This window comes from Cetorhinus maximus, chromosome 25, assembly GCF_964194155.1.
Source record: "Cetorhinus maximus chromosome 25, sCetMax3.hap1.1, whole genome shotgun sequence".
NCBI lineage: Eukaryota > Metazoa > Chordata > Chondrichthyes > Lamniformes > Cetorhinidae > Cetorhinus > Cetorhinus maximus.
The window spans coordinates 6,903,485-6,921,409 of NC_135903.1; the positions used below are offsets into that span (position 1 = coordinate 6,903,485).

The window sequence follows — 17,925 nt, forward strand, 5'->3', positions numbered from 1 at the left end:
TTTAAACTAATTTCTCTGGATCGTTAGTCCAGTGACATAACCACTATGTGACCGTACCCCATTCCCTGCTGCATATTCACTCTGCAATGGGTGCACAGTAGAGCCCACTTTGTGCAGGAACATCACTCAAATCATGATTTTCAAAATACATGCGCACACAGTATTGTCATATATCCCAATTACTTAGTAGCTAAATTGATTACTGTAATTTTGTTTGACTGTAGTTTTCCTGTGAGTTTTGAATGACGCACTGTTTATGAAATAATATTTTATCTCCATTCATTGTTAAATAAGTGTTTGTGATTTGCTCTCTTGTGGGAACAACTACAAAACGTTCCTGGATGGAGATATTGTTTGATTAAGTAACTTTGGTTTTTCAATATTATCACAGCTTGTTAAAGATCATACTGCAGAATCTCTACAGTGATAGATATATCAAGAAAGGATTAGGGTTTTGTTAAAAAGAAGGTTAAACACCGTTGTGCAATAAATGTGCTTGTTTAAAGCTGGTTATTCCTCATGATATCTTTTTGGTAATGGATGATAACCAGTTTGTGACCAAAGCAATTTACTGAATCACAGAAGGTTACAGTACAGAAGGAGACTATTCAGCCCATCGAGTTTGTGCAGGCTCTATTGAAGTGCAGTCCAGTTAACCCCACTCTCCCTACTCTTTCCCTGTATTCCTGCAGCATTTTCACCTTTTGAAGGCTTCTATTCAATCGATATCCACTAAAGTCAGCTTGCATGAGATATTTTTGCGAAGTTTTGACTTTTTTATTCTTCAAATATTTTTCTTTCTTTCATTTTTCTCTCTCCCTTTCCTGTAGGAGCTACAGCTGGGAAATATTTTCAGAGGCGTTAAGCTCAATGGGTAGCATTCTCACCTCTGAGTCAGAAGGTTGTGTGTTCAGGTCCCACTCCCGAGCATTGAGTATGAAAACTAGGTTGGCAGTTCAGTGCCGCACCAAGTAAGAGCTGTACTGTGTGAGGTGCTGTCTTTAAGACGAGGTATTAAACTGAAGATTCATCTGTCCTGTCAGGTGGATATAAAAGGACTATTTCAAAAAAGACCAGAGGAATTCTCCCAGTGTCCTGACCAACAGTTATCCCTCAACCAGCAACGTAAACTGGACATTATCTCATTGCTGTTTGTGGGAGCATGCTGCATGCAAATTGGCTGCTGCATTTCCTACATTACAACAGCGATTCCATAGAAGAGTCCTTCATTGGCTGCAATGTGCTTTGGGACATCTGAGGTCGTGAAAGGTGTTATAGAAATTCTTTATTAAGTTCTTTGTTTCCAGTTGCTTTGCCGTTCTTGATGGTGAGTGGTGGCAGACTGCTCATCTGCACAGTGCGAGGATTTGGCTTTCAGAGTCGAGCCCAGGTTTGACCTGCTGTCCGGACACACACCCTTCCTGAGCAGGGTCACCGATTAGCAATCAGAAATGGGAACTCTGGCTCCAATTTTCCCTTCCCATAGTTGAGGGTCATTGAGGCTGACTGCAGCACCCCAGTCACCACCTCTGCTAACTTAGGGACAGACAAAGGATCAAACATAGGGCCTTGTTATTCTGTATGGCTCAAAAATACACACGGGGTTGCATATGTACCAAGCGAGCCATTGAGAAAACTTCAAGTTCAGAGATCGGCATCGAAAGAATTAGGCATTGATTCGTCACAGATCTTTTAACTTATTTTCCTTCTCTGTTTTTGTTCAAAAGGGAAAGTATGCCAAAAGGAAAAGCCGATTCAAACGCTCAGATGGTAGCACATCCTCAGATACAACATCCAACAGCTTTGTTAGACAGGTGAGTGGATGACCAAAAGCATCACAAACTGACTATATGTGTGTGTGCTCTTATTTTATCATTAATATTGTGAGCAGTGCTGCCCTTTTCTACTTCCTAAGGTAAGACTCTGTCCTCCAAGGGCATCTCCTCTTTCATCATAGTGAATTGCAGGAATTCAGTTAGAACTGATTCTTTTCCAAGACCTCAAATCACACGTAGACCCAGTTGTATGATTCACATCAACGGCCACTTCCCCAATGCTCTCTTCCTTATACAATTTGCAGATTTTTAAACCCAAGCCTGACAATTTACCCAATCTGTTTAACTTCCTTCCTCTCTTGGCTCTATTTAAGCTTCTCGAATCTTGCACTGGGTCGTGGCCTGTCAACCAGGTTTCAAGAAACAAACTAATATGTTGGAGGAGCTGAAATACTCAACGCTGTTGAAGTTAGAGTATTGATAGCTGGAACATTTATAATCTATATGAGGGGAATAAGTGTCATGTATCCAGGTTTATTGATGATACAAAGTTAGGTGGGAATGTAAGCTGTGAGGAGCAAAGAGTTATAGATAAGTTAACTGAGTGGGCCAAGAACATGGTGGATCCATTTGGAAAGGAAATATAGGGTAGAATTTTCCCCCTGTTGGGGAAGTTTAAGAGCGGGCGCACCCTGCGCGCCTCCAATTGGCACCTCCGATCGGGGGTGTGCTGCCATTTTACATGGGTGGGCCAGTTAAGGCCTGCCCAGTGTGATGTCCGCACAGAAGCGCTATGTGCTCCCCGGGCGGGCGGGATTCCCTGAGCTGAGAGTGCGCTCTTTCACACATGCGCACAGAAATAGAAAAAAAAAATCCCCTGACATGTCCCCTCATGTGACACTGTCACACGATTTGGGACATGTCCATCACTTTTAAATACACCTTAATTACATTTTTTAAAACCTACATGAAACCTCATCTCGCCCGTGGATGAGGTTTGATGCTTTTTCTAATTCCCGCCAGGGCTCCCGGCCTGCCCGCCAGCCTTAAGGTTGGACGGGCAGGTCCATTAATTACTTTAATGACTCTGTTAATGGCCTCAATTGGCCATTGACAGGTCGGTGGGCACACAGCTGATTCTGCTGAGCCCCCGCCTTCCTGGAAATTTAAATGGGGCGCGATGACGTCGGGAGTTCCGCCCAACATCACCCCGCGTCATTTTATGCGTCGGCGAGTAGGCCCCCCCCCCACTCGCCGACCGGGAAATCCTGGCCATAGAAAAGCAGAATATTTTTTAAATGATAAGAGACTGGGAAATGCTGCTATTCAGAGGATCCCCTGGGTGTCCTTGTACAAAAACACAGCCTGCAAGGACAGCAGGCAATTAGGGAGACGAATGTATGTTAACCTTTATTATGAGGGGATTGGGGTAATAGTGTGAACATCCAGGAAAAGGCCAACTCATTCCTCAAAAAAATGCAATGGAAAAACCAAAAAAATTGGTCTCCAGTTTCCAGATGTGCCAACATTTAAAATGTAAGGTCAAAATATTTTTAAAATAGGAGCAGAAGTAGGCCGTGTTATCCCTTGAACCTGCACCCCATTCAATAAGACCTTGGCTGAACTTGTTCATCAATTCTGCATTATCTCCAAGTCCGCAGATTCCCTTAGTGTTCAAATATTTATCGTTCTCAGTTTTGAATATATTCAATGGTTGAACATCCATGGGTCTCTGGGCTAGAGAATTCCAAACAGGATTGCAAAAGCCCCTGATTGGTTGGCTTTACTGAAGTCCTCCATTCCATCCCGGACTGCACCCTTCCAGCACCATCCAAGTTGAGTGCTCTCCTTGAGGTATTTTAATTATAGGCGGCATTGCTACGGAGCACCGATACAGACCTACTGTCCATCTTACTGATAGTTTCTTGCATGTTTCTGTGAAATAGCTGCTTGATTTGATTGTTTCATTCTGGATGTCGTTGCCAATAAGTCACCGTTTCCACTCACCTGCAAGGTAGATTTTTGTTGTTGTTAATTTTTTTACATTTGAAGCAACATCTGGATTTTTGTCGTATCCTATTCTAGAAGTATGTGAATTGCAGACAAAAGATTTTGGATTTGCAGGCCTTTTAGCTGGCTGTACTTTTTATGGTACAGATGTCAGAGGGAAAAGACACGTTCTTTGTTTGTTTGCAAAAGAATTGCCCATTCTTCCCTTTCTCTCCATCTTGCTGTCTCCTTAGTCTTGCTGAGGTACGTTGTCTTCAATTATCATGCCCAGTTGGCAGGCCTTCCATGTGTGAAGCTGGGCAGTAGTGAAATTCAGCAAACTCTTGATCGATTGAAGCTGAGTGCATTAATCTCATGGAACCCTGATAGATTGCTCCCTCCTGTCACCCCGAATTGCTGAGGCCAGGTGGAGCACATCTACTTGAGGGTTCTATTCTACCAAAGCGCCCAACTTGGCCATTCAGCTGCGGTGTAGACAGCAGGCCATTCGCTCTGTCGACAGAAAATAAAATGGACGACCAGTGTTTTCAAAATCTTCCTGTCCATTTGCTAGTGGCCATTTGTGGAGCATCAGCCACTGAGGCATGGGAGAAATGACCTTTTTTGCAGCTTGTTGTTGAAGGAGAGGATTGTGTGATATGCAAGTGAAGACCAAAGAATGGCTAAAAATAATTAAGAAAACACTTGGTGCAGTTTCATGTCAGTTTGAAAAGATACCAAGAGCAGTTTTTTATCTTGCAAGTGAGGTATTGGCTGTAGCTTAGTGGGTAGCGCTCTTGCCTCTGAGTCAGAAGGCTATGGGTTGAAGTCCCACCCCAGACGCTTAGACACGCAACCTAGGTTAACACTCCAGTGTCAGTACTAAGCGAGTGCTGCACCATTGGAGGTGCTGTCTTTCAAATGAAACATTAAACTGCCTGTCCTCTCGGGTGGACATGAAAGATCCCATGGCACTATTTCAAAGAATAGGAGAGGAATTTTCCCTGGTGTCCTGGCCAATATTTATCCCTTAATCAACATCACTAAAAACAGATTATCTGATCATTATTGTATTGTTGTGCAACCTTACTTTATCCAAGTTGTCTTCCATATTTTGTGCACTTCAGAAATACTTCAATGGCTGTAAAGCACTTTGAGATGTTCTAAAGTTGTGAAAGGCACTTTATAAAAGTGGGTCTTTTGTTCTTATAATATTTTTGTGAGCCAGTGGCCTGTAGGGCAGAGTGTTGGATGACAGTTATGCTTTGTAGCTGCTTAATTACCTGAGTTAAGCCCCAACTGAGATTAAGCACACCGTGCAGCCCAATAATATTGCAAAATATATAGCATTTAAAAAGAATTAATTAAAGGTTACGCAATGGGGAATCATTGAGAAGGAAATGGATTATGAGATTTGAGTCACAAATGGCGTTTTTTTTTATGTAAACCTTTCCATCCCCTGACGTGCAATTATAAGTAATTAAACTTTAAATCAAAGCAACCAGCAGCAAACAATCACAACAGCACTCCAGATCGACACTGCACAATCAGGGCAAGATGAAAGATGTGTTTTATAGATGGGCTGAAGGATATTTTTTATAGGTTTGTTGATAGATTATTAGGTGAAGAGTTCAGACGCTCATCAAAAACAGCACCTGTGTACATTGACCGATTAGATTCCTTGTGTGAATGCATTGCTGCTGTCAATTTACCGATTCAAATCATTTGGAAAAATATATTTTAAGATTGGAGTGGTCACCATAAGCATTTGGAGGACCGTGGTGAGACTCTTTGCTGTTCTGAGCAGATTGCAGCTGTCCCCACCTGACTCACATTAATTACCCTTTAACTGAAATCCTTTGAATTTGTATTCATAGAGGGAAATGTGGCGTGGTTGCATTTTTTTCAGGGGATTAGCTCACACTTACAAAACTCTACAGACACTGTTGCTGTTACGTGATGTTCATTGGGAAAAAAAATCTTGCAGCTTTGTTAACATCGAGTCTACAGCACAGAAACAGGTTCATTCGGCCCAACTGGGTCATGCTGGTGTTCATGCTGCACACGAGCCTCCTCTTACACCCCCTTTTATCTAACCCCACCAATTTACCCTTCTGTTCCTTTCTCCCTCATATGTTTATCTAGCGTCCCCTTAAATGCATCTACACTAGTTGCCTCAACCACTCATATGGCAGCGAGTTCCATATCCTAACCACTCTCTGACTGAAGAGGCTTCTCCTGAATGATTGGTGACTAGCTTATATTTATTTAGTTTTTGTCTCCCCTACAGGCAGAAGCACTTTTCCGCTTCTGCCCTTATCAAACACTTTCATAATCTGAAAGACCTCTATCAGGTCACTCCTCAGCCTCCTCTTTCCCAGAGAAAAGAGTCCCAGCCTAATGATTATAACCCCTTAGTTCTGACATCGATTTTGTGAATCTTTTATTTCACTTTTCCAATGCCAACATCTAATTTATAATATGGAGACCATTGAAATAGTATTTTTTTGGCCTCGTTTTTGCATATTGGGCCTGGAGCAAGATAGGAGGCTGACGACTGCTTTCACTGGGCCGAGAAGGCAGCATGGGTGCAAGTTGGGCTGGGAAGAGGCAGAAGCTGTGAGGGACCAGGTCGCTGTAGGCCTGTGAGGGAGGGACTGTGTTGGCCGCAATGCTCATGCAGAATAGGTTACGGGAAGGCGGTAATGCCAAAGTAGCTGGGTGTGTGGCAGGGTAAGGAGTGCAGAAAGGGGCTGGACAGAGAGGGTAGGGGCTGAGTTACGATACTGGAGAGAATGGCAGGAGTGTGATGTGGAGTGCAGAAAAACAACGGGACTCTGATGATATATGCATTCTTCATATTGGCCCTTAGGTTCCTGGACTACAAGGGTGTGAGGGGATTTGGTGCTGTCTGCTGGTGGATGAAGGTGCACCTTCATGATGACTGTCCAGCCATTGATTTTGCATTGGGGTGGGAGAGAGGATGACGAAACAAGTCAAAGGTGGAATTGGTTATTAATGTTGAGAATTATTGAATATATTGTGTGTTAAGTTATATAATTAAGTGTCCTCTTAAGGGACTTTAATGACATGGCTCTGTGTTTCCCAACTCCTCTCCAAATGGCCTTGCTCTGATGTTAAGGTTATGTTCCCTTGCCTTAAACTTTCCCACCAGTGGGAAAGGTCTCTCTCTATTAAACAGAGTCAAGAACATGTGAGTGTTTGAGCGCAAACTTTTGAAGGTGGTAGATCAGGTTAACAAAGCAGTTAATAAAGAATATGGGATCCTGGACTTAATAAATAGAGGCATTGAGTACAAAAGCCAGGAAGTTATGTTAAACTTCAATGAAACATTAGTTCAGCCCCAGCTGGAGTATAGTCCAATTCGGGGCACCGCGTTTTACAAAGGACAAATTGGCTTTGGAGAGGGTACAGAAGAGATTCACTAGAATGGTTCCAGGTTTGAGGGATTACATTTAAGTGGATAGACTGGAGAAGCTAGGATTGTTTGCAGAACAAAGAAGGCTAGAATGGGAAGTGATAGAGGATTTAAACTCATGAAGGTCTTGATGTGCTAAGTAAAGAGAGGATGAGGCGGAAGGATTTAAGTCCAGGATCCCATATGTTTTGTTAACTGCTTTGTTAACCTGATCTACCACCTTCAAAAGTTTGCGCTCAAACACTCACATGTTCTTGACTCTGTTTAACAGAGAGAGGCCTTTTCCACTGGTGAGAAAGTTTAAGGCAAGGGAACATAACCTTAACATCAGAGCTCAGCCATTTGGAGAGAAGTTGGGAAACACAGAGCCATGTCATTAAAGTCCCTTAAGAAGACACTTAATTATATAACTTAACACACAATATATTCAATAATTCTCAACATTAATGACCAATTTCCCCATTCCACCTTTGACTTGTTTCATTATCCTCTCTTGGCTGAAGGATTGATAACGAGAGGAGGCAGATTTAAGGGCCAGGATTTTTCGCGTGGTGGGGTCTCCCTTGCCACTGTCAGAGTTGGTGGAGAACATGTCCACGCCCATACTGCCTGGCCCGCAGCCGTTTAATGCTCCAACAAGCGTTAATTGGCTTCAGGCAGGACTAGGAGGGGAGTAAGTCCCACCTCAGAGAGCTGCCGGCCAATCTGATTGGCCATCAGCTGTCTAGTCCCTGCAGCACCAGAAGCTGCCGTGGACAGGACTGGGACTACAAGCAGCCCCTGAGTCAAAGGCCCAGGAGTCCAGGACCAAGTACGTTTTGGTGGTCTTGGGTCGCGAAGAGTAGGTGAAGGCGACAGAGGAGGGGTTGGGGAAGCTGGGGTGGTGGGGACGTGTGGAGGGAACCCCCACAGGGGTCAGACCTTTTGAGGTTGTGTGTGTGGGGGCGGGGGGGAGGTGTGCCCGATGTTAAAAGGAGGCAGCTGATAGAGGCGCCCACTACACCTCCCCCCTCCACCTCCCCCTGCCCCCTTCCATCACCACCACCACAAAACCAATGCCCGTCGGAGGGTTGTAAACTAGCATGGCTCCCATATTTTCTGATTTGAACTCAAGCCCTCCAGATTGCTGCTTGAGTACACTCCAGGTTACACGTTCCTCTAGACAGACAGAGCTTAAAGCCTTACCCCGTGGTGAGTTTGGTGAGTGAGCATTTAATCAGGTGGGAGCTTGCTGGATGGGAACACTACCAGCTTCCCACCTCCATCCAGAATCCTGACTTAGTCCAGGGCGGGAAGGCTTGTGGATCCTAACTGAGGCCCTTAAGTGGCATTACTAACCGGGGCTAGTACTCACCCAGCAGCAGGTGTTGGAACGTTGTAAACACTGGCGTATTTGCTCGCAGGCATCCAGGAGGGTCCCTCATTCAAAGGCATTCAGGGCCTGATTGAGGGACCCAACTTCGGGAAGGGGGCTGAGACCCACATGCCCCCCCCACCAACTCTTGCTGCGCCAAACTGCTCTCCATCACCACCCCTCAACCCTGTGAATCCCCTCCCGCCATTACTCACCTGTGCCTGGCTCCATGGTGATCCTAGGCCTTGGGTGGGTGTATACTGGCAGCAGCCAATGCCTCCTTGGTGGCGCTGCTGAAGACTTGCCACCCCCGATTGGCCGGCAGCTCTCGGCAGGCGGGACTTTCGCCCCCTAGGGGTCCTTGATGTCGGAAAAGGCTCGCTGCTGCCCAGTTAAGTGCCTGATTGGCACTTAAAACGGTGGGCGTTCCCCAAAGGAGGGGGCATGGGGCTTGCTGGCTTTCCCAGCCAACGGGTGAGACCCCCGTCGCCTCCATTAAATACAGCCCTACATTGTACCAGCCAGGTCAGAAACAGCCAGTAAAACTGGAGTGCAGTGTTTCACGGGCTCTATCTTGTGTCATCTCAACCTTCACAAGAAAAAAGTGGCAAATCTTTATTCATTTCTTTACGAGTACTTGATTAGAGAGCATAAATCATTTGGACTCACTCGTGCGTCATTGTGTCAAGAAATGAAACTAAAGGGTTTCTGAAACGCATCCTCCCGGACTGAACACCAAATGTTAGGAGTTTATGTGGTGTTGCTTTTGAAACGAATCCAAATGAATAGGATAAAACAGTTGCGGAGGAGAATGTCTTTCAAACACACACTCCTTGGCCCTAAAAGGTAAAGTTAATATCTAGAAATTTGGAGGTATTTATTTTTGGACGCACGGGGTGGGGGTGGATGCACATAGAGGTCAGTCCCTGTGCTTGAATGGTGAGGCTCAAGGTGGACCCAATTTTGAGTCTCAGGCCTCCTGACCATTGAGCTGGAGAGCTTGGCAGCTTGGCTGAGTCACAGGACTGAAGATTGGGCCAGTGCCTTTCAGCTGACGAAGAAGCAGGGTGGTGCTGTCAAGTGGGAGAGGGACAATTGGATCAGTGGGGAGGCAATCCAGATGGAGAGGCGGCAGTGGTCGGGAGTGAGGCGGCAGCAATAATTGGTGATGGGGAGAGTGGGGTGGGACAGTTTTTTTTATTTGTGTATGGGATGTTTGCATCGCTGGCTAAGCCAGCATTTATTGCCCATCCCTAATTGCCCCTGAGGTGGTGGCGGTGAGCTGCCTTCTTGAACCGCTGCAGTCCATGTGGTGTAGGTGCACCCACAGTGCTGTTAGGGAGGGAGTTCCAGGATTTTGACCCAGTGACAGTGATCATGAGGACCGGCAGTGGTCTGCGAGATTTGGATGTGTTGATGAGAGGGGCACTCCTGCTCCCCCTTGCAACACCTTCATATAAAGATATTTTAGAGCCTTATGTTGTTGCTCAGGACCTTCAAGGACCAACTGCTAGGCTGCATATAGTCCTGGGGTTCTCGATTGTTATTGCCACAATCCAAGAGTTTGGATCGAATTGAGATGTATTAAAAAAATGATAAAGGGATTTGAGAGAGTAGATGCCCAGGAACTCTTTTTCTCTCTAGTGGGAGAATCAAGAATCGGTGGTGGTGGGGTGGGGAGAGTGGTGGGGTGACGCGGTTATAATCTTAAAATTAGAGCTCAGCAATTTAGGAGTGAAATCGGGAAGCACTTGTTCATGCAAAGAATAGAGGAAATCTGGAACTTTCTCCTCCAAGAGGCTGTGGAGGTTGAAAATTTCACGACGAGATCAATAGGTTTTTGTTCACGAAGGAGAGCAATGGATTTGGAGTGAATGGAGTTCAGTCATCTCCATGTTGAACGGGGGAACATGTTTAAGGGGCCGAATGGCCCTTGTTTGCCTCTATTTCCAGCCCTTCTGATGCTAGACTCAGCATGATTCCCAGGTTTCCTTGGTGTACAATGGACCAGGACAGGAAGTCTAGAAAAAGTTTAGATGCGGTACACTTTAGATCCTCTGCTGCTGCATTAAGGGCAGTGTGGGGGATAGGGGGAGGATAATTGGTCCTAGGAAGCTTAAGAGCGACTTGATAGACAGCAGGAGCCAGGCAATGATTAGAGAGAGAAACTTCCCTCTGCAGTAAAGAGCAGGATGAATTATTTATGGAGGGAGTCTTCATGTGGTTTTGTATAATGAGCATTGTAGAAGCCCAGCCACTTGAGCTGACGACTGGAGCATTCTACAAGCTGGATGGCAGTCTTTTTTTTAATTTCCTCTGCTCAGTCAGGCCAGGTTTCATTTTGGTGCTGCTGTGCAATTCTTCTTGCTAATTAACCTCCTTGTTGTTATCGCTTGGACAACTTCATCGCCTTGTTGTCCAGACAACTTGACAGGAAAAGAAATCTAAATTACCCAGCCTGGTTAAATCACAACACTTATTAAAGATCATCAGTTGTATTTATTAGAGAATTTAAGAACAAGGGGCCATGTGAAAGGGCAAGAGGAAGCCAATTGGCCCATTGAATGCCATTCTTCCAATACCCAATCTATATCACTACGGCAGGAAATAAACTGCTGGTTTATCAGTGTCTGCAAGATAGGTCAACGATTCAGGGAGGTTTGCTTAAGTCTGGATCTGATCCTTGATTGTTAACCTATCCATTTTTTGTTGCAAATGTTCATGCATCTGAGGCACATTTCTAGCATTTTAAGTTTTAATTAGATGAGGTACCAAGTGATACCAAGTGATATGGAACAAAAACAGAAAATGCTGGAAAAACTCAGCAGGTCTAACAGCATCTGTGGAGAGAAAAGTGATCAAGTGATATGGAGCTCAGGTTGGTGAAGAGAGTTGAGGTACAGATCGACCATGATATAATTGAATATACTATATTGAATTGAATAGGAAAGTCTTCTTGTTTCTAAGTAACCTGCTCGAAGGATTGAATTGGCCACTCCTGTTTCGACATGATAGGCTCAAGGGGCTGAATGGCCCACTCCTTTCCCATGTCACAGGCTCAAGGGGCTGAATGGTCTAATCCTGTTCCTATTTTCAGTATTGCAGCTTTTCCTTTCAACTCACCCAGTATTTCACCTCACCGCAACTTGAATATTACCAACCTTCATTGCACTCCCTTGGCCAGTACTTCATTCCAAACATCTAATAATCTTTAAGTAAAGAAGTTCTTCCCAACCTGAGTTTTAAATTTACTTTTTATTCATTTATTCATTCATTTTATTCATTCAGTTCCTGCATGTTTAGTTAAAAGTAATATTAATAAATTACCCATAGCATTACCTGCAGTCAGTTAATGAATGACTGAGTTTCTTTAAATTTATATACAAGATGGCAATGGAGTTGGGAGAGAGACTTTGCTCCATTTATTTAGCGGATACAGATCCCCAAAGCTAAGCAACAGCCTCCTCATCTATTCAGTTTAAGGTTATTATTCCGCCACTTAGTCAGTAGAGGGGACACTCCTCAGTAATGTCCAGAATTGTTTGTGTCTCTCCACAAGTGCATAAGGGGTTTGTACTGAGGCCCCAGTGATGAGGGTTGGCTGCACTGAGGCCCTGTCCTGTCCTAAACTTGTTTAGCAAGAACACTCTCGCTGTGAAATTTCCAAGCCTGATGACAGATTTGTCACAAGGAGCTTGTTAGTGACTTCCCGTGTTTCCCATCCCTCGATCCAGAGGATATCTGCTGGGAGATTTTGCTCAGGAAGGTAGCTCCAAATGGGGCACTGAGGTGAACGGTGGGCAGTAGGTGGGTTGAATAGGCCGCCATGGAGTGATAAGGGGGTTTACACCAGCCGGGGGGTGTGTGGCGGAGTGATGTTTGCAAGGATAGGAAGCCAGGGGAGAATAGTTCCCTCCCTAAGCACATTGTTGAGTTCAATTGAGTATTAACAAGATGTATTTGTGATTTCCTTTGCCAGACAGGTGCACAGTACTCTTCTGTGCAATATGATAGGGCAAGTGCTGAGATCTAGAATGTTGTGGCAGCAGGGTCCCACATAGATCCAGCAAGATCATTTCGCAGCTGTTCCATAAGAACATAAGAAATAGGAACAGGAGTAGACCATTTGGCCCCTCGAGCCTGCTCCGCCATTCACTAAGATCATGGATGATCTTCTTGTGTTTCGATTTCCACATTCCTATTTACCCCCCGATAACCTTTGATTTCCTTGCCGAACATATCTACCACTGCCTTAAAAATATTCAATGACCCCGCCTCCATCGCCTTCTGAGGCAGAGAGTTCCAAAGCCGCACAATCCTCTAAGAGAAAAAAATTCTCCTCCTCTCTGTCCTAAAAGGGTGATCCCTAATTTTGAAAGAGTGCCCCCTAGTTCTAGACTCGCCCACAAGTGGAAACATCCTTTCGACATCCACCTTGTCAAGGCCGTTCAGGATCTTAAATACTTCAATCAAATCACCCCCCACTCTTCTAAACTCCAGTGGAAACAAGCCCAGTCTGCCCAACCTTTCCTCATAAGACAACCCACTCATTCCATGTATCAATCTAGTAAACCTCCTCTGAACCACCTCTAATGCATTTATATCCTTAAATAAGTAGACCAAAACTGCACACAGTATTTGAGGTGCCATCTCACCAATGCCCTGTATAACTAAAGCACGACATCCTTACTCTTCTGTTCAATTCCTCTTGTAATAAAGGATAACATTCCATTACCTTCGTAATTACTTGCTGTACCTGCATACCCATGTACTAGAACACCTAGATCCCTCTACACCCCAGAATTATGCAGCCATTCTCCATTTAAGTAATACTCTGCTTTTTTGTTCTTCCTGCCAAAGTGAACAACTTCACATTTTCACACATTAAACTCCATTTGCCAGACCTTTGCCCACTCACTCAACCTCTCCTTATGTCCTCTTCACAATATACTTTCCTACCTGTCTTTGTGTCATCTGCAAATTTAGCTACTATGTCTTCACTCCTCTCATCTAAGTCATTGATAGAAATCATAAAAAATTGAGGCCCCAGCATGGACCCTTGTGGGACCCGACTCATCACGCCCTGCCAATCCTAAATAGACCTATTTATGCATACGCTCTGTTTTCTGCCAGCCATCCAATCTTCTATCCATGTTAATATGTTACCTCTTTTATTTGCTGTAATAACCTTTGATGTGGCACCTTATCAAATGCCTTCTGGAAATCCAAGTGCAGCACATCGACAGGCTCCCCTTTATGCACAGCACATGTTACTCCTTCAGAAAACTCCAATAAATTGGTTCAACATGATTTTCCTTTCACAAAACCGTGCTGACTCTTCCCGATTGCCTTGAGCTTTTCTAAGTGTCCAGCTATAACTTCCCCAATGATCGATCCTAACAGCTTCCCCACGATAGACGACAAGCTAACTGTGCTATGGGGTAGAAATCTTCACTCGGCGGGCGGGCGTGCGCCTGACCCACTCGAGCGTGAAATGACGCACGTTGACATTGGCCGAGCGTGTCAACGTCAATGCGCAGTTGCGCAATAGTTCAGTCAGGCTGTTAAGGCCATTAAGTTATCAATTAACGTAAATTTTTCGCTGCCTGTCCAACCCAATGGTTGAGGAGCAGGCGAAAAGGCCAAGCGGCCTTTGTACTTTTTTGGAAACCTCATCCACGGGTGGGATGAGGTTTCCAAAAGGAAAAAAAAATAAAATAAAAACTTTTAATTTTTCATTAATAGCATGTCACTGCTCATGTGACAGAGTCACATGAGCAGGGACATGTTTTATTCCGTCTTTATTTTTTTAATATCTCTTCATCTGCCTGAGGTAGCCCCTTGCCTCAGGGAGATTATACAGCGCTCGCTCGCGAAGTTCGCTCTCAGCCGGCTCGAACACTTCCCCCTCTCCCCCTCCGCACAGGCAGCGCTCAGCACTGCCACTCGCGTTTTCACGCTGGATGGGCCTTAATTAGCCCGCCAGTGTGAAATCGTGGTGCGGTGCTGATCACGAGCACCGGTCGGCTTCCCGACTGCCCCCACCCACCCCCGCCGAGCACCTCACCAAGGGCAAAATTCTGCCCATGGTTTCCTGTTTTCTGCCTCCCTTCTTGAATAGAGGGGTTATATTTGCTAGTTTCCAGTCCAATGGAACCTTTCCAGAATCTAGCGAATTTTGGAAAATTAACACCAGTGCATCAGCTCCCTTATTAGCCTCCTCTTTTAAGGCCCAGAATGTAGTCCATCAGGAGACTTGCCAGCCGCAGCTCCATTAATTTACTCAGTACCGTTTCCCTAGTGATTTCAATTTCACCAAGTTCCTCTCTGCCTTGCACCTCCTGATTTGCAGCTATTACTGGAATGTTTTTTATATCCTCTTTAGTGAACACAGAAGCAAAATATTTGTTCATTTCTTCCACAATTTCCTTATTATCCATTATTAACTCCCCACTGTCACTCTCTGGAGGCCCATTGCTCACTTTACTTTTTTCCTTTTTGAATACCTGTAGAAACTCTTACTATCCATTTTACACTTCTAGCTAGCTTCCTCTCATTCTCCAATTTCTTTCTCCTGGTTAACCTTTCAGTTATTCTCTGCCGTTCTTTATATTCTCACCAATCATCTGTCCTGCCACCCATCTTTGTGGAGTTGTGTGCTTTTTCCTGGAGTTTGAAGCTTTCCTTAACATCTTTAGTTAACCACGGATGGTGGGTCCTCCCCTTAGAATTTTTCTTTATAATAGGAATGTACTTACTCTGAATACTCTGAAATATCCCCTTAAATGTCTGCACTGCTTCTCTATTGATCTATCCTCTAGCCTAGTTTCCCAGATCACTTCAGCTAGCTTAGCTTTCATCCCCACGCAGTTGCCCTTATTTAAGTTTAAGATCTTCTCCCTTTCAAACTGGATGTAAAATTCAGTCATACTGTGGTCGCTGCTACCTAGGGGTGCCTTCACTCTGAGGTCATTAATTCATCCTGTCACATTACATAATAGCAAGTCTAATATAACCTGCTCTCTGGTTGGTTCCAGAATGTGCTGTCATAAGAAACTACCTCAAAAGCATTCTCAAAAGTTTCTGGTTTTGACCTTTGCTGTTGTTTTCTTCAGATGTCCCTGGAAGGACAGAGTCCTATCTAGAGTCACTCCCAAGCATGTTGGGCTGGGATCATGCTTTAGTCTCCGGCCACCCTTGTAGATAGGCAATATTTTTTTTTGGCACTGGCATTGTGGAAGCAGAATACACTGGATATGGTTTTGGAGGGATTAGTCATAAGACGCTATGTGCTTCAGTCGTCTGCCAACTTTGTATTGCCTTCCTTAAGGCTCTGGTCCAGAGTGTAGAAAGATGGATCTTGGGTGGCACAATAGATGTCATCAGCATAAATGAACTTGTGGGATATACATGTTGGACAGGGTTGGGGCTAGCACTGAGCCTGAGGCAGACCTGTTTCTCTGTGCACCTTTCCATTGCCCGAGGTGGATTCTGAATCGTCTGTTGCGAAGGAGTGTTTCGATAACAGTCACGACCCAGGTCAGAAACACGCTGGACAGCTTTGGGAGCAGGCCACTGTGCTGCACTGTACTGTAGGCAGCTGTGAGGTCCAGTAGCGCTATGCCTGGCTTCGAGTTCATTTGGAAGCCACCTTCGGTGTTGGTGGTGAGTGTCAGAATATGATCACGTCTGCTGTGGCCCTTACAGAGATATGCATTGCAGAATAAGACGCTCAAAGATCTTAAAGCACACTGAAAGTAGTGAAATCGGACTGACTGCTGACCGCCAAAGTGAGATCTTTTAGTTCCAGAGAGTGGGGCATTGTCCACAACCTGCAGCAACATCATGGACGTTGGCAAAGCAAAATCGAATGGCACATGCTGACAGAAAAGTGACCAAAAATAGCCACAACTTGCATATCACAACTAATCAGTGGGCAGAAAGTATGTACCCGAGGCACGATTTCTGATGGTAGATGTATCATTCTGGCTGCATTTTACTCCAGAGACGCAATGTTTTTTTGATTTAATGTAAAATTGACTCTGTTCTTTCTAGCTCTAAGTTGCCTTTTCTTTCAAGTTTTCTGATGGTCATATACAATCCTGGGAGATAAATCACACTGCCTGAAGCCTCCAGAGTTCCCCAATTTGTCAGAGCAAACTTTGCCGTGATTATGGAACAGTTCAGCTAAACTCCCCTGTTTGGCCGACAGAATATTTTAAGCTGTTCCTTGCGTTTTTCAACCTCCTCCCTTGACAGTGTTGACTTTTGCTTTGGTGCAGTTCCAGTGGCACCTGCTTCACCCAGCTGGCCCGATGTGGACCGAGGTTAGGTGATAGGGAAGATCTCATGGGGGTTGGAGAATGTGCCAGGAGGTCTTGGCTTTCCTTTTGGGGCCTCCTGAAGCAGATCTGTTCCTCACTGCCGCTCGAAGGAAACTTTTAGATTTACTGGAAGGGTCTCTTTCCTCAAACAAACCATCTTCTGCAAGACAGGAAAACCACATTGATGGCACTCGGGCTCTGGCCCTCCGCAGGCGGAAAGGGTTAAAATTGACCACACATTAGCAGCAGGTTTGGAACTCCAGGAGATGAACTCTCTCTTGTAAAGGCACCAGACCCTATCAAAATTCCCAGCCAGCCCTGATTTCTGTTGTAGACATGAAATTTACAGAAAATAGAAACTGGGGGGGTAGTTTTAATCCCCCAAAACAGGTGGCTTGGAGTTGGGTGTGCACCAGGGGACAGGTTAGTCATTTGAATATTTAAATGAGGCTGCAGGCCTCATTGTAACACTCCTGTTCCTCTGCGATCACGGAAACCGTATGTTTGTACACTGAAGCACTCCGGGCTTTGAAGAAGTTTAAATCCTGTTGAACATTGAGATAAGCTGCATTGAGTGACTGATGATTCAGTGCTATTTTACCTATGTGACTCATCTGTGCCTGGAAATCACTGGTGATATGAGCCAAACGCTTCATGCGTCTGCATTGGCACATCTGTGTCTATTTTAAATGGGTTAACACCTCTATTAAAATAATTGACAGAAGAAGAACGTATGATTGAATTCGTCGCTGATCTAATAATATCACCAACGCCAGTATCTAGGCTGTGGGTTCACTGCAAGGAAGTCGTAAATCCTGCATGCCGCCTTCTTCTGTCTTATTAGCCGCACTGAGAGAACTCTTCACCTCCCCTGTTCTGCATTAAATCGCATTGATCAGATTGAAAAGTTCGTGCTTTGTGGCACCTGTAAATATTGGCCAGCAGCGAGTGTCCAGCATTCGCCCAGCAGCGAAAGGCTTTGATTTCTGGCACCCTGATTGGCTGGCAGTCAATGATAAGTATCGCACATGGCAGCTGCTGGAT

At 44.9% G+C, this 17,925-nt stretch overlaps 1 protein-coding gene across 1 annotated transcript in view; it reads left to right on the forward strand.

Moving 5' to 3' along the window:
* The window catches only part of cacnb1 (calcium channel, voltage-dependent, beta 1 subunit), a 250,177-nt gene that overhangs the window by 19,661 nt on the left and 212,591 nt on the right, over positions 1 to 17,925 (forward strand). The window contains exon 2 of the mRNA XM_078529351.1: positions 1,728 to 1,814. Coding sequence (XP_078385477.1) covers positions 1,728 to 1,814 — 87 coding nt within the window. The remainder of the gene's footprint in view (positions 1 to 1,727; positions 1,815 to 17,925) is intronic.